The following is a 16,345-nucleotide window of genomic DNA, read 5'->3' on the forward strand; positions in this document are numbered from 1 at the left end:
TGAAACACAGCATTGTAGATTGCACGAAGTTCCAGAACGTTGATCGGAAGGAGGCTTTCGTGGGCTGACCACCTGCCCTGGAACTGCGCCCCTTGGGTGACAGCTCCCCATCCTCTTAGACTCGCATCCGTCGTGAGGAGGGTCCAATCCTAAATCCCGAAACTCCGTCCCTGCAGTAGATTGGAGGACTGCAGCCACCACAGGAGGGAAATCCTGGCCTGAGGCGACAGCTGTATCATCCGGTGCATCTGAAGATGTGATCCGGACCATTTTCTCAGGAGATCCAGCTGAAAAGTTCTGGCATGGAACCTTCCATATTGGATCGCCTCGTATGAGGCAACCATGTTCCCCAACAATCTTAAACAAAGATGGATGGACACTCGAGCAGGTCGAAGTACCATGTGGACCAACTCTTGAAGCGTTCTTGCCTTGTCCTCTGGTAGGAACCCCTTATGGGCCACAGTATCCAGAAACATCCTCAGGAACAGGAGTTGCTGAGTCGGCTCCAGGTGGAACTTCTGCAAATTGAGAATCCACCCATGGTGTGACAGAAGTTGGATAGTGCGGTCGATATGGAGCAACAAAAGCTCCCTGGATCTTACTTTGATCAGAAGTTCGTCCAGGTAAGGGACAATATTGACTCCCTGGACCCGCAGCTGGAACAACACCTTTGTGAACACCCTCAGAGCTGTGGACAGGCCGCAGGGCAGTGCCTGGAATTGATAATGATTGTCCAGCAGGGCAAACCACAGGTACACCTGAGGAGGCGGCCAAATCGGAATATGGAGGTAGGCATCCTTGATATCCAAGGAGACCATGAATTCCTGTTCTTTCAGGCCCGCAATCACTGCTCGCAATGATTCCATTCTGAACTTGAACACCTTCAAGTAAGGATTCAAGGACTTTAGATTCAGAATGGGTCTTCCCGAACCGTCCGGTTTCGGTACCACAAACAGGTTGGAGTAATAACCCTTGCTGCTTTGCGGTATTGGTACTGGAACAATGACATGGGACTGGACCAACTTTAGGATGGCCTGTTGCAACATAACCTGCATATCCTCCAAAGCTGGTAAGCTTGATCTGAAAAATCGTTGGGGAGGAGTACTGTCGAACTCTTGCTCGTAGCCTTGAGAAACGAGATCCCTGCCCCAGGTATCCTGGCAGGAAGCGACGCAGTCGAGATCCCCTCGGGGTGGGTGGGTACAGTCATGCTGAGGTCTTAAGAGGAAGTAGAACTGATGGTCTGTTCATGAGAGCTGGCGCTTGCAGGTTTTCTGGACTTACCTAGTGCCTCTAGTCGCATTGGAGGCACCTCTGGCCTTGGATCGAAATCTGTGAGACCGAAAGGACTGTACATACGGCCCCCGGGTAAGAGCGTCTCGCCGGTGGGCCCCGGAGGGGAGAAATGTGGATTTCCCAGCCGTAACTTTGGAAATCCAGGTATCCAATTCAACCCCAAAGAGCCATTCCCAGGAAAAGGGGAGGGATTCCACACTACATTTGGATTCGGCGTCCGCTATCCACTGACGCAACCACAAGGCCCTGCGCGCCAACACTGCCATGGCAGAAGTCCTACCATTAATGTTTCCCATCTCCTTGAGCGAATCACAGAGGACACGTGTAGTGTCCTGAATGTACTTTAGGAGGGTCACCATACCATAGTGACCAGGGGCAGAGCCCCGGAGAGGCCTTCCTGAATTTGAGTGGCGCATGAATGAATGGCATGGGTCATCCAGCAACCCGCAATGAACAGCCTTTGCGATACACCTGCTGCCATGTAAATAGATTTGAGTGTAGTCTCTATTTTCCTATCCCCAGGATCCTTTATGGTAAAGGAACCCGGGACAGGAAGCACCGCCTTTTGGACAGTCGAGAGTCTGATACATCAACGCCTGAGGGTTCCTCCCAAAATTTCCTACAATCAGGAGCAAATGGGAAAGTGCGCAAAAACTTTTTGGACACTTGGAATTTTTGTCTGGATTTTTCCAGGCCAGCTTGAATAAGTCATCTAACTCTGCAGAATCAGGGAAAATGACATTAGGCTTGTTTTGTGTAAAGAAAAACGACTGCTGTGATGCAGTGTCCTCTAGAGGGAGCTTTAACACGTCCCGTAAAGCCCAAATTAGGGGTTCAATACCCTGAGGAGAATCGGGATCCTCACTAACGGGGTCCAAGTCCTCTCCATCCTCCTGTACATCTTCATCTGTGTCAGAAAGTAGAGCAGGCATACCACGCTTCTGTGGTCCTGCATGAGGGGAGGGGGGGTTGAGCAACATCAGCCCCAGCAGCTAAATCTGCATCAGCCTGTTGTAGTAGCTGAGTTTTCTGAACATTAGCAGTGAGCTGGGATGACATATCAGACATCATAGTTTTAAGAGACTCTAGCCAGTGGGGCTCTGGACCCTCTCCCCCAGCCTCTTCAATGATTTGTGAAGATTGGCTGCATTGTTCACATGAAACAGAATCAGATTATAATGGAGAGAATCTGGTGTGGCATACACTGCACAGCTTATGTTTACCCATGTTTCACAGTAAGCACAATCACATACACACAGACAGTAATATATTGCAAGCCTGCCCTACTGTATGTGAGAGGAGACACACAGAGAGAAGGACACCAGCACACCCCTAGCTGTACAGCCCCAGTGAGGCTGTCAGCTAACTTTATCACAGTAAACACTAATAAATTCTGTCCTGTAGAGGACACAGATAGTGTACAATAGCGGCTCTCCCCCTTTGCTACACCCTGTACCAGATATCCAGCGTGTCTGAGGAGTCAGGAAGCGCTGTGTGTGCTGTCCATGGCTGCAGTAAGCAGAAGAAAAGGTGCCAAAATGCCTCTGGTCCAGCTCTGAGTTAGCTCCGCCCCCTCCAATGGCACCGGAGCTTTAGTTATTATATATACTGGCAATGTCTCCTTTCAGTTTAAAAACATCACAACAAGTGCTAGTCTAAGCGATTGTGAGCCAGTCCACACGTGGGATCTTAGAGGGAGGGTCCCGTATGCTGCGCCCGTGTTCAGCCGAAAAAGTGAACCAGGGGACCCCCCCTAGCGGGGCCCCCGGTTTGTACTCACCACAGATGTCACCTTCAGGCAGTGTTAGAGGTGTGTGGCGTGCTGCGGCAGTGACAGCGCCCCCCCCCCGAATCTCTCACAGTGCAGGTATGCTGTTGTCCAAACAGCATACTGAAAATAACAAACATTAAAAAGAAATTGAAGAAAACTCTCTGGAGCTGCAGAGATGTGCATCCTCTCCTGAGGGCACTTTTTTCTAAAACTGCCTGTGGGAGGGGGCATAGAGGGGAGGAGCCAGCACACCCAGTGAAGAAATTTAACGTGCACCGGCTCCTTTGGAACCCGTCTATATCCCATCGTACTAGATTCCCCAATATCCCTTATGGATGCTAGAGAAATAAATGTAGGCTAAAACTTACAAATTATGTTTAAAAGTTTTTATAATTAGATAACACACCTTTAAAAATATGATTATGTGTATATTGAAGCTGCATTACCTACTCCTTCCCAAAAGGAAACAAACATCTAAAGGTGGGTACACACTAGTAGATATATCTGCAGATCAATTGATCTGCAGATATATCTATGGACGGATCGGGTAGTGTGTTAAGCATACACACAGCCCGGTCCGTCGGGGACTGACGTCATGAACTGAGCGGGCGTGTACACACGCCCACCCAGTTCAGCTGTCAATCACCGCCGGCCGCCGCAGCATGTGTACGGGCGGTCGGCCGACCGCCCCGTACAGACACAGCGACGCGCCAATATATCGGTAGATATATTTCCCGTCGGCTGTGCTGCGCTGCCGACGCGATACGTCTGTGAACGACGGAGTTCACAGACGTATCGGCCGTACACACTGGCCGACGGTCCCGCGATATATCGGACGTTCAAGAGAACGGCCGATATATCGACCAGTGTGTACGGGCCTTAAGGCTGCATTTGAATTCTCCTGCTACAATGTATTATACATACACACACAACATATACACACAAAGAAGTATAATATATCTTTAAGTGTACGTTATATGTATATGCATATACAAGCGCACAGTATTGCTGCCTCACAGTGCTTAGGTTGGATTCCGACCAGGGGCCTGTATTTGTGTGGAGTATTTATCTTGCAGAGGCCAAAAACATGATGTTGAACACTCTGTGCATGACCCAACCTATGCAAGCACTTTTGTCCCAAATTTTCACCACTCACACCAGACAACACACCAGAAACAGAAAAGTTTCCAAATCTAAAATGTATTAATTTGATTAGAAGTGGGTTAATCTAATTACCCGCAATAAGTAAGTGCAGATTTTTGTTCGCCAACCCATAGGGCTGCGAGCGAAAATGTGTGATTCCAGCACTAGTAGGGGTCTTGAGGGGTGCGAGGTTGTGTGCCGTTCCCGGCGTTTACACACAACTCACACCCTTCGTGGGGAATAGGATTACCCCCTAAGTACTGTGTCAGACAAAAACGGACAAATTTTCGGTACAAAGTCTGAGACTGTACTAAATTCCTCAATATTGTTTGAGTAAATACTACACAAACCTGTATGGATTCCTCTACTTCAGGGGTGGGGAACCTCCGGCCCGCGGGCCGTATACGGCCCGCGAAGCCGTTTGGTCCGGCCCACCAGCTTGTGTCAGTGAGACACGCTGCCGCTCAGTCCGGCGGCAGCGTGTCTCAGCTGTCAGAACAGGGAGACGGAGGAGAGCCCGGCTGTCGAGTGGGAGCGGCGGCATGTAGTACTTCAAACCAGCCGCCGGTCCGTGAGCCAATCAGAGCTTGCGGACCGGCAGCCAATCAGGAGCCGCGGCTGCCGGTCCGCGAGCTCTGATTGGCTCTCGAACCGGCGGCTGGTTTGAAGTACTACACGCCGCCGCTCCCACACGACAGCCGCGCTCTCCTCCCTGTCCCACGGTAAGCAGCACGGAGGGGAGAGGGGAGGGCATCTGTATAGCTGGCACTGTGGGGACATTTGTATACCTGGCACTGTGGGGACATTTGTATACCTGGCACTGTGAGGGGCATTTGTATACCTGGCACTGTGAGGGGCATTTGTATACCTGGCACTGTGGGGGCATCTGTATACCTGGCACTGTGGGGACATTTGTATACCTGGCACTGTGAGGGGCATTTGTATACCTGGCACTGTGGGGGGCATTTATATACCTGGCACTGTGAGGGGCATCTGTATACCTGGCACTGTGGGGGCATCTGTATACCTGGCACTGTGAGGGGCATTTGTATACCTGGCACTGTGAGGGGCATTTGTATACCTGGCACTGTGAGGGGCATTTGTATACCTGGCACTGTGAGGGGCATTTGTATACCTGGCACTGTGGGGGCATTTGTATACCTGGCACTGTGGGGGCAATTGTGGATCTGGCACTGCACTATTGGGGGCATATGTGTATCACGTCCCATTTTAACTGGCCACACCCATTTTTTTTGCGCGTGCGCGCCGGAAGCGCGCACACACAGTACCTCTAAGGGGCAGACCTACTGAGGGGCAGGGTAATTTTTTAAGTTGAGAATTTTTGCATGGCCCCCGAAGGATTTTATAAATATCCAAATGGCCCTCGGTAGAAAAAAGGTTCCCCACCCCTGCTCTACTTCTTATTCCCTGTATAACTCCCAATCAACATTCCCTGTATAACTCCCAATCAACAAAAAATGAAGATAATAAACTACTATTCAAAACATAAAAATGTATATCTAGTAGACAGTGGGTTACCTTTTCAAAGCGTTCATCCAGAAGAGAGAGCTGCTCATTTCTCCTCATGACAGAGGAAGACATAGAATATTGTGAGAAACGGCTCTTGGTCTCCTCATGCATGAACATAAACTGTTTCATAGGATCATCCCCCTGTCTCTCCTCTTCATCCGATGGGGGACCATCTGAGTCAAAATCATCTTCCTCACTGTCAACATCTTCCCATTCGTCATCATCTCCTCCATACTCCTGTCTGTATCATAATGACATTATAGCATTGGCTTCATAAGAGAACACTGGTTAGTCCCAAATAAATCTAACTGCAACTACCCTTCATTAGTCATATAATTTAGAAAATAAGAAGACTGATCTCATGAGTCAAGTACTGTATTATATAGGTTATTACATTAGGTGTATAACTGAATTATATTTCTGTGTAAGGTAACAACAATTGCAGTTACCTACCCATTATCGACACTGGCAGGATCATTGGCCTTTAATATAAAGTCATCTTCTAGCTGGTTTTCAGGGTCATCAAAGTCAAAATCTTCATCCAAAGCTGCCACAATATCAGGGTCCAGATCTAGACACAGACCTAATAAAAAGCATATTGCAGGTTAACCCCCATGAAATTTCATTGAAATAAAACATGGATGTATGCTTGTTCTATTCAGCAAGAGCAATTTTCCAAACTATATTTATTTTACAATGATAACTGTTTAAATAAACTTTTTCTGGAAAACTAGCAGTCAAATCAGACCATGCAGGGCCTATTCATTATTCCCTAATTTCTATAAAAGTAGGACAAAATTAACATTTTCACCTACACTTGTAGAAATTAAGTAATGGGGCTTTTCATTACAAAAGGTAAAGCGGGAGATATCACAGATATATCAAGCTTACTTTTCAGTAAAGATGGGAAGCTTCTTCCCCATCAATATTATGGGAATCCAATTAATTAAGCCCTGGAAACCAAAATTATTAGTAGTTGACTGCAGAACGGATGCCATTTTCAGATGGTGACAGTTCCTGGGACCCTGATCTTCCTATGTTACAAGGCCTTGTCAGACCAGACAGCGTAAAGGTCTCGACCAACCAGGTAGAGTATGCGGCAAGAAAATGAGGTACTGGAAGAGTAGCCAAAGTGTAAGCCTAACAGATGGACATCACATCCCACCAGACCAGTAACCAGCGACCACCCCCATCCCTTGCCACCCCTCCCCTTCCCTCTAACCAACTCTGATATCTTTCTCCCATGTATCTGGTGAGGAAGTCATGGACCTCATCCGTTCCTCCCCCCCACAACCTCCCCACTTGACCCTATCCCCTCCCACCTCCTCCGCTACCTCTCTTCTTCTGCCTGTTCCCATCTTGCTCACCTTCTCAATCTCTCCCTCTCATCAGGCACTGTCCCCTCTGCCTTCAAGCATGCTCTTGTCTCCCTTATTCTTAAAAAAACTACCCTTGATCCAAACACTCTCTTCAACTATCGACCCATCTCTCTCCTCCCTTTTGCCTCCAAACTTCTTGAGCGTATTGTCTATAATCGCCTCACTACCTTTCTTTCCTCTCATGCCCTGCTTGACCCATTCCAGTCTGGTTTCCGTTCTCTCCCCTCCACTGAAACTGGCCTCTCAAAAGACTGCAATGACATGCATGCAGCCAACTCTAAGGGCCACTAATCTCTGCTTATTCTTCTTGACCTCTCTGCTGCTTTTGACACTTTGGACCACCCTCTCCTTCTGCAAATCCTTCACTCTCTTGGTCTGCGTGATACTGCCCTCTCCTGGCTGTCCTACCTCTCTGATCATGCCTTCTCGGTCTCCTCTCATGACGCTACCTCCCCCCCACTTCCATTAACTGTTGGTGTTCCCCAAGGCTCTGTTTTTGGCCCTCTCCTTTTCTCTCTCTATACGTCCTCTTTAGGTGAACTCATTAGTTCTTTTAACTTCCAATATCACCTCTATGCTGATGACACTCTAATCTACCTTTCCTCCCCTGATCTCTCCACAGCTCTCCTCACTCGTACCTCCAACTGTCTTTCTGCTATCTCTTCCTGGATGTCCCAGCGCTTTCTTAAACTCAACATGTTTAAGACTGAGCTGATCACCTTCCTAACCCTCCTGCACAACCTCACCTCCTACAATCTCATTATCCATTGATGGCACGATTATCTCCTCTAGACCCCACGTACGCTGTCTTGGCATAATCCTTGACTCCTCCCTCTCCTTCAAACCACACATTCAGCACCTCTCACAAACCTGTCATTTTCATCTCAAAAACATTTCCAGGATCAGACCTTTTCTCACCCAGGATGCCACTAACACCATTATTCACTCACTGATTATTTCCAGATTGGATTACTGTTATCTCCTCCTAACTGGCCTCCCTGACAATTACCTCTCTCCTCTCCAATCTATCCTCAATGCTGCAGCCTGGCTCATCTTCCTCACCAAATGCACTACATCCACCTCCCCTCTCCTACAAGCCCTTCACTGGCTTCCCTTCCCTTTCTAATCCAATTCAAACTTCTCACACTCACTTACAAAGCACTCACCCACTCCTCTCCCAATTACATCTCTGACCTTATCTCCCTTTACTCTCCCACCCGTCCTCTTCGCTCTGCTAATGCACGCCGACTCTCCTGTCTTCTGATTACTTCCTCCCACCCCTATCTCCAAGATTTTTCACGTGCTACTCCCTTTCTCTGGAATTCTTCACCTCACCCACTCAGACTCTCCACCTCTCTACAGAACTTCAAACGGGCCCTTAAGACCCACTTCTTTACCAAACTCAGCCAAATCTCATCCTAACCCTCTGTCCCATGCTCGGTCTACCCCATCTGTGTCACACCTGTCTGTCGCACCCCTTTATAATGTAAGCTCTCACGAGTAGGGCCCTCTTCCCTCATGTGCTTATCCTTTTCTTACTTTAATAATCCTCAACTGCCCAATTCCTGCAGTTTTTTGGTCACCTTGGAACTTATCTCTGTCGTTTACTGGTGTAGTTATGCTTAGTTACCCTGTACTTGTCCTATATTGTCTTCAACTGTAAGTCACTGTTTTCCTGTTTTGATTATGTGCATATGTACTCTGTAATTGGGCGCTGCGGAACCCTTGTGGCGCCACATAAAGGACAATAATAATGACTTCCCGAACCCACTGAGTAATGGTTTACTTACAAGTGGGTCAACCTCTCTTCACCACCGTATAGAGGACAAAGTCAAAACAGCGAAAGTCCTTAGATATCTCAATGTAAATGCAGAAAGCTCTTACAAAGTCTAATTACTCGAGAGACGTCTGGGAATCAATGGTACCCTGAGAGGACAGAACCACAATCTCCTGATTAATATGAAATTTGGAGATCACATTCGGCAGGAAAGATTGGGTAGTTCGTAAAACTGATGGTCCAGATGAAAAATAAGAACAGAGACCTATGTGATAAGGCACTCTGGGGCAGATGTATTAACCTGGAGAAGGCATAAGGAAGTGATAAACCAGTGATAAATGCAAGGTGATACACGCACCAGCCAATCAGCTCCAATATGTAAATTAACAGTTAGGAGCTGATTGGCTGGTGCGTGTATCACCTTGCACATATCACTGGTTTATCACTTCCTTATGCCATCTCCATGTTAATACATCTGCCCCTCTGTTCTCAAACCCAATGGGCCAAAGAAATAGCCAAAAGAAAAACCATTTTCCACGTAAGCCATTTGAGGCCCACCGACTCTAAATGCTCAAAGTGAGTACTAAGACCAAATCCTATGGCTTGACTCGAGGCATAAACGGGTGCTGAATATGCAGAACCCCTTGGAGAACGGTCTGATTAGCGAGAATAGTCGCCAAGCGTCTCTGAAAATAAACTAAGTGCAGAAACCCAGGCTTTCAAATATTACAGCTGAAGGACCAAATCCAAACCGGTCTTCAAGAAGTCTGTTTCAGAGCACAAAGCATAGTACCGATCACAACATCTGATAAACCTCTGGCAAGGCCCCTGGGAGAGAATGTTCAGCCTCAGGAGGAAGCAGCCACATAGCTGCTATAGACAGGAACGTGAGATCCGCTACCACGCCCTGCTAGGCCATTCCGGAGCTATGAGAATGAAAGCTCGCTCCGTCCTGTTTACCTCTGCGGGTCACCCGAATTAGTCGGCAGAGATAATCAGCCTCCCAGTTATCAATGGGCTATAAACCACCGACAGGGTTGGGAGAAACCGTTCCGCCCACCGCAGTATTCTGCTCACTTCACGCATGGCCTGGTGATTATTTTGTGATGATTTACATAGGTGACAACAGTAGCACTGTCCGAGTAGACCTTGACTGCTTGAAGTTGCTTGAAGTTTTAATATATTTATGGGAAGATGAGATTCCTGGTCTGTTAACCCCGGAATCAGTAGTGAGTAGAACCCACTGATGAACCCTAGTCCACATGAGACAACTGAAACCACCACAGTAGAGTGTCGAGCCTCTGGGGACAAATAAATGATCTAAGAACTAGGGCTAAATGTAATAGGGTCCGAGCTTGGGAAATATGCAAAAAGTTTACCACAAAACTTGCACATTGTTAGAACTTGATCGCTGTAATAGGGTGAGAGTACACGTAAACTCGCATGTTTCTCAAAATCCTGCAACTTGCATCCAGATGGTTCCTTCCATCCAATACGCAAGTTGAAGTCCTTAAATGTTTCTCTGGCTTCCCAAGTTCAATATGTGGAGTCTCTCCAGTCCATTCTGAATTCCTTGGAATCAGGGGATTTCCTAGTGTCCAGTCTGAAACCTGCTCAATGGCTTTTGCACTTGGGGACCCACTTGGACACCCAGGTTCAAAGGGTGTTTCTTTCACAGGACCAGACTGTTTCGCTACAATCTCTTATTCGATTTATAAAGAGTATTGGTACATCAACACATGCGGGTTCTGGGGAAGATGGTGTGTACTTTCGACACTTAATGTAGGTACACTATTTAGGGGTTAAATTATTGTAATTTTTTAAAAATTTGTGTGTATGTATATTTATGTATGTGTGTGTGTATGTATATGTGTATGTATATATATATATATATATATATATATATATGTTTAGAAAAGCATGTACAGGTGCGCTGGTGACTCTATGATAGGCAATCCACAGACCAACAGTCCGGGTTTGGAGCACAGGTAAGTCTAATTACCGCAGCACGTCTCTCCTATATTCACTCCGAACTCCAGGAGATAAAAGTTTTCTAAAAATAAAGATGAGGAGAAGGTGCGCTCATAGTGCAAATCAATACTTTAATGGATAAGACAGCAATATGTAACATCCAGGACAGGTAATTCAAAGACTCGTACCCTAATTACCCACACTGTGGGCTGATTACCACATGATTTAGAAATTTCCACAAGGCTGTAGCTGTGATCGCCTACCTTAGTCCGGGACAAAGCACCGTGTCCGGCCGTGGATAGACCAGGACCCGTCAAGCCACCGTGCCGAGGAATCGAGCAGATCCACCAGTACACTTGCAGGAGAGAGACGTCAGACAGACCAAGTGTACTGGTGGATCTGCTCGATTCCTCGGCACGGTGGCTTGACGGGTCCTGGTCTATCCACGGCCGGACACGGTGCTTTGTCCCGGACTGCGGTAGGCGATCACAGCTACAGCCTTGTGGAAATTTCTAAATCATGTGGTAATCAGCCCACAGTGTGGGTAATTAGGGTACGAGTCTTTGAATTACCTGTCCTGGATGTTACATATTGCTGTCTTATCCATTAAAGTATTGATTTGCACTATGAGCGCACCTTCTCCTCATCTTTATTTTTAGAAAAATATATATTTATATATTTAACTCGGCTGGTGTCCGGCTCTCCTAGTTACTCCAATAATCATGCGTCGGGTGCCTCCATATTACAGGGGATACAAATAGTGACAGATGCGGCACTCCTGATGGATGAACTCTACCATATTTCAGCATATGGTAACGACGTTTCATTGCTTTAATCGTCAGGTTGGCCTGACGAAATTGCACGATTAAAGCAACAAAACGTTGTTACCATATGCTGCTATAAGAGTGGTAGTGTTCAGCCGTCAGGAGTGCGGCATCTGTCACTATTTATTTATATATATATATATATATATATATATATATATATATATATATACACATATTTAGATATGTTTAATTATTGTAAGTTGACTTACAGTGGGTCTTTAAATTTATTTAGCAAAATGTCACATTGAACTCTATCTGGACCAGGTCCATTTTTTTGGCAAGGTTTTAGGTGCAACCTGTTGGCCGATTTGTATGTACAAAATGGAAAAACATCTGGTTTTCCCACAAAGAATAGATTTGAATAGAAACCAAGTCCTCTTTAATGTGAAGAGATAAGGGAAATAACTCCCCAGTTCAAACGGAACCAAACCACACTGTTAGAGCTTAGGCTGTGGACGGACTGTGAGGCAGAACAGTGGTTAAAAAAACTGGGAGGAGGGTCTTTGAAAAAAGGACATAGCCCCTTCCCACCACGCTCTGAACCCAAGAATTGGACATAGTTTTAATTTTTCACCATTTCTCACCGAACAATTGCAGATGGCCTCCTACCTTGGGGACTCAAATGTGGGAGTCCAGCCAGTCATGTGGACTGTTTTTCAGCAGGTTTGGTAGGAGGAATTGTGACCATGGGGGTAATTCCAAGTTGATCGCAGCAGGAAATTTTTTAGCAGTTGGGCAAAACCATGTGCACTGCAGGGGAGGCAGATATAACATGTACAGAAAGAGTTAGATTTGGGTGGGTTATTTTGTTTCTGTTCAGGGTAATTACTGGCTGCTTTATTTTTACACTGCAAATTAGATTGCAGATTGAACACACCTCACCCAAATCTAACTCTCTCTGCAAATGTTATATCTGCCTCCCCTGCAGTGCACATGGTTTTGTCCAATTGCTAAAAAATGTCCTGCTGCGATCAACTTGGAATTACCCCCCCATGATTGAAAGGCTGGAACGTGGGATGACCCTGGGAGCAAAAAGGACAAGAAAGAAGAAACCTCCGGTTTATGGCAGAGAACAATAGGAATACCAACTAAGGAGAAGCTGTAGAAGCAATTAACTTATCCAATTCAGGACCAAAGAGGATCTCACAATTGAAATGGAGAAATTCCAGAGACATTTTAGATTCTGTCGGCCTGTCGTGTGCAAAACCAGAGGGCTCTTCTGGCCACCACCGCTGAGGCCGAAATCAGAGCAGAAAGAATGCTACAATCTAAAAATGCCTCTCCTAGATAAGCCTCTGCCTCTCTGACATTCTCCATTGTTGACAAGAGTTCAGAGTGAGGCATACCTGAACAAAGACCTTCGTACAGCGAGTCAGCGCCCATCTCTGCAAGGCCTTGGAGACCCAAGCCACGGCTAAAGCAGGTCTAATGGATACACCTGCAGTCAAAAAAATAACTTTGAGAAAAACGTTTTCTATCAGTAGCGTCTTTCAAGGAGGCTGCATTTGGCAGTGGAAGGGTAGTAAGCCTTGGCAGACTGAGCTAAGGGAGCGTCTACAGGTGGAGTAGTCTCTCATTTGAACCCAATGTAGGGAGAAAAATAGGATTTTAATACCTACCAGTAAATCCTTTTCTCTTAGTCCATAGAGGATGCTGGGGACGCTTCAAGAACCATGGGGTATAGACTGGATCCGCAGGAGACATGGGCACTTTAAGACTTTTAAGGGGTGTGAACTGGCTCCTCCCTCTATGCCCCTCCTCCAGACTCCAGTTATAGGAACTGTGCCCAGGGAGACGGATATTTCGAGGAAAAGGATTTATTGTTAAACTAAGGTGAGATGCATACCAGCTCACACCTCAAGCATGCCGTACAACATGGCATTTAACACAACGCAAGTCAACGGCATGAACCATGTCAGCAACAGGTTGACTATAACAGAAACACAACTAATAACTGCAGATAGAGTTCGCACTGGGACGGGCGCCCAGCATCCTCTACGGACTAAAAGAAAAGGATTTACCGGTAGGTATTAAAATCCTATTTTCTCATACGTCCTAGAGGATTCTGGGGACGCTTCAAGAACCATGGGGCTTATACCAAAGCTCTAGAACAGGCGGGAGTGCGCGGATGACTCTGCAGCACCGATTGACCAAACAAGAGGTCCTCCTTAGCCAGGGTATCAAACTTGTAAAACTTTGCAAGTGTGTTTGAACCCGTCCAAATAGCTGCTCGGCAAAGCTGTAAGGCCGAGACACCCCGGGCAGCAGCCCAGGATGAGCCCACCTTTCTGGCAGAATGGGCCTTCACCGATTTCGGTAACGGCAATCCAGCCATAGAATGATCTTGCTGAATCGTATTACAGATCCAGCGTGCAATAGTCTGCTTGGAAGCAGGAGCCCCAATCTTGTTGGGATCATACAGGACAAACAGAGCCTCCGTTTTCCTAATCTGAGCCGTTCTGGCTACCTAAATTTTCAAAGCTCTGACCACATCTAGAGACTTAGATTCCGCTAAGGCGTCAGTAGCCACCGGCACCACAATAGGTTGGTTCATATGAAACGATGACACCACTTTTGGCAGAAATTGCTGACGAGTTCTCAACTCCGCTCTATCTTCATGGAAGATCAAATAGGGGCTCTTGTGAGACAAAGCCGCCAATTCAGACAACCGCCTTGCAGAGGCCAAGGCCAACAGCATGATCACTTTCCAAGTGACGAATTTCAACTCTACCTTACGTAACGGTTCAAACCAATGAGACTGCAGGAACTGCAACACCACGTTAAGATCCCACGGTGGGCACAAAGGGAGGTTGGATGTGCAGCACGCCTTTCACGAAAGTCTGAACTTCCGGAAGGGAGGCCAATTCTTTTTGAAAGAAAATTGACAAGGCCAAAATTTGTACTTTAACTGAGCCTAACTTTAGGCCCGCATCCACACCTGCTTGCGGAAAACGTCCCAGCTGAAATTCTTCCGTAGGAGCCTTCTTGGATTCACACCAAGACACATATTTTCTCCAAATACGGTGATAATGTTTCGCCGTTACTTCTTTTCTAGCCTGAAGAAGTGTGGGAATGACTTCACTGGGAATACCCTTTTGGGCTAGGATCCGGCGTTCAACCTCCAAGCCGTCAAACGAAGCCGCGGTAAGTCTTGGTACACGCACGGCCCCTGCTGTAACAGATCCTCTCATAGAGGAAGAGGCCAGGGATCTCCTATGAGTAATTCCTGAAGATCTGGATACCAGGCCCTCCTTGGCCAGTCTGGAACAATGAGTATTGCATGAACCCTTGTTCCTCTTATGATCTTTATCACTTCTGGAATGAGTGGAATCGGAGGGAACATATATACCGACTGAAACACCCACGGTGTCACTAGGGCATCCACCGCTATTGCTCGAGGGTCCCTTGACCTGGAACAATATCTCGGAAGTTTCTTGTTGATGCGAGATGCCATCATGTCTATTTGAGGAATTCCCCAACGACTTGTCACTTCTGCAAAGACCTCTTGATGAAGACCCCACTCTCCTGGATGGAGATCGTGTCTGCTGAGGAAGTCTGCTTCCCAGTTGTCCACACCTGGAATGAAGACCGCTGACAGAGCGCTTACATGTCTTTCCGCCCAGCTGAAAAATTTTGTGGCCTCTGCCATTGCCGCTCTGCTCTTCGTTCCGCCCTGGCAGTTTATGTACGCCACTGCTGTTATGTTGTCCGACTGAATCAAGACAGGCAGATTGCGAAGAAGATGTTCCGCTTGTAGAAGGCCGTTGTAAATGGCCCTTAATTCCAGAATGTTTGTTTGTAGACAAGCTTCCTGACTTGACCATTTGCCCTGGATTTTTTTTCCCCTGTGTGACTGCACCCCAGCCTCGGAGACTCGCATCCGTGGTCACCAGGATCCAGTCCTGGATCCCGAACCTGCGTCCCTCTAGGACAGGCTTTCCCAACCACGGTCCTCAAGGCACACCAACAGTGCAGGTTTTAGGGATATTCAGTCTTCAGCACAGGTGACTTAATTACTAGCTCAGTTATTTTGATTTAATCATCTGTGCTGCAGCCTGGATATCACTAAAACCTGCACTGTTGGTGTGCCTTGAGGACCTGGTTAGGAATGCCTGCTCTAGGAGGTGAGAGCTGTGCAGCCACCACAGGAGTGAGATTTTGGCTTGGAAGACAGGATTATCTGTCGGTGCATGTGCAGATGGGACCCGGACCACTTGTCCAACAGATCCCACTGAAACACTCTGGCATGGAACCTGCCAAACTGAAAGGCCTCGTAGGCCGCCACCATCTTCCCCAGCAACCAAGTGCATTGATGGATTGACACTCTTGCTGGCTTCAGAATTTGTTTGACCAGACCCTGAATTTCCAGAGCCTTCTCTTCTGGAAGAAAAACTCTCTGTAATTCTGTGTCCAGAATCATTCCCAAAAACGACAGTCGTTTCGTCGGACTCAACTGTGACTTTGGCAAGTTCAGGAGCCAACCATGTTGTTGCAGAACTGTCAGGGAAATCGTAATGCTCTGCAGTAATCGGACCCTGGATCTCGCCTTTATCAGGAGATCGTCCAAGTACGGGATAATTATGACTCCTTGCTTGCGCAGGAGAACCATAATTTCCGCCATAACTTTGGTGAAAACCCACGGAGCCGTGGA

At 47.0% G+C, this 16,345-nt stretch overlaps 1 protein-coding gene across 1 annotated transcript in view; it reads right to left on the reverse strand.

Annotated features, from left to right (window-relative positions):
• The window catches only part of LTV1 (LTV1 ribosome biogenesis factor), a 74,307-nt gene that overhangs the window by 12,253 nt on the left and 45,709 nt on the right, over positions 1-16,345 (reverse strand). The window contains exons 5-6 of the mRNA XM_063917466.1: positions 6,194-6,323; positions 5,750-5,981 (exon numbers count right to left, since the gene is read on the reverse strand). Of these exons, the coding sequence (XP_063773536.1) occupies positions 5,750-5,981; positions 6,194-6,323 (362 nt within the window). The remainder of the gene's footprint in view (positions 1-5,749; positions 5,982-6,193; positions 6,324-16,345) is intronic.

This window comes from Pseudophryne corroboree, chromosome 4 (genome assembly GCF_028390025.1).
Source record: "Pseudophryne corroboree isolate aPseCor3 chromosome 4, aPseCor3.hap2, whole genome shotgun sequence".
NCBI lineage: Eukaryota > Metazoa > Chordata > Amphibia > Anura > Myobatrachidae > Pseudophryne > Pseudophryne corroboree.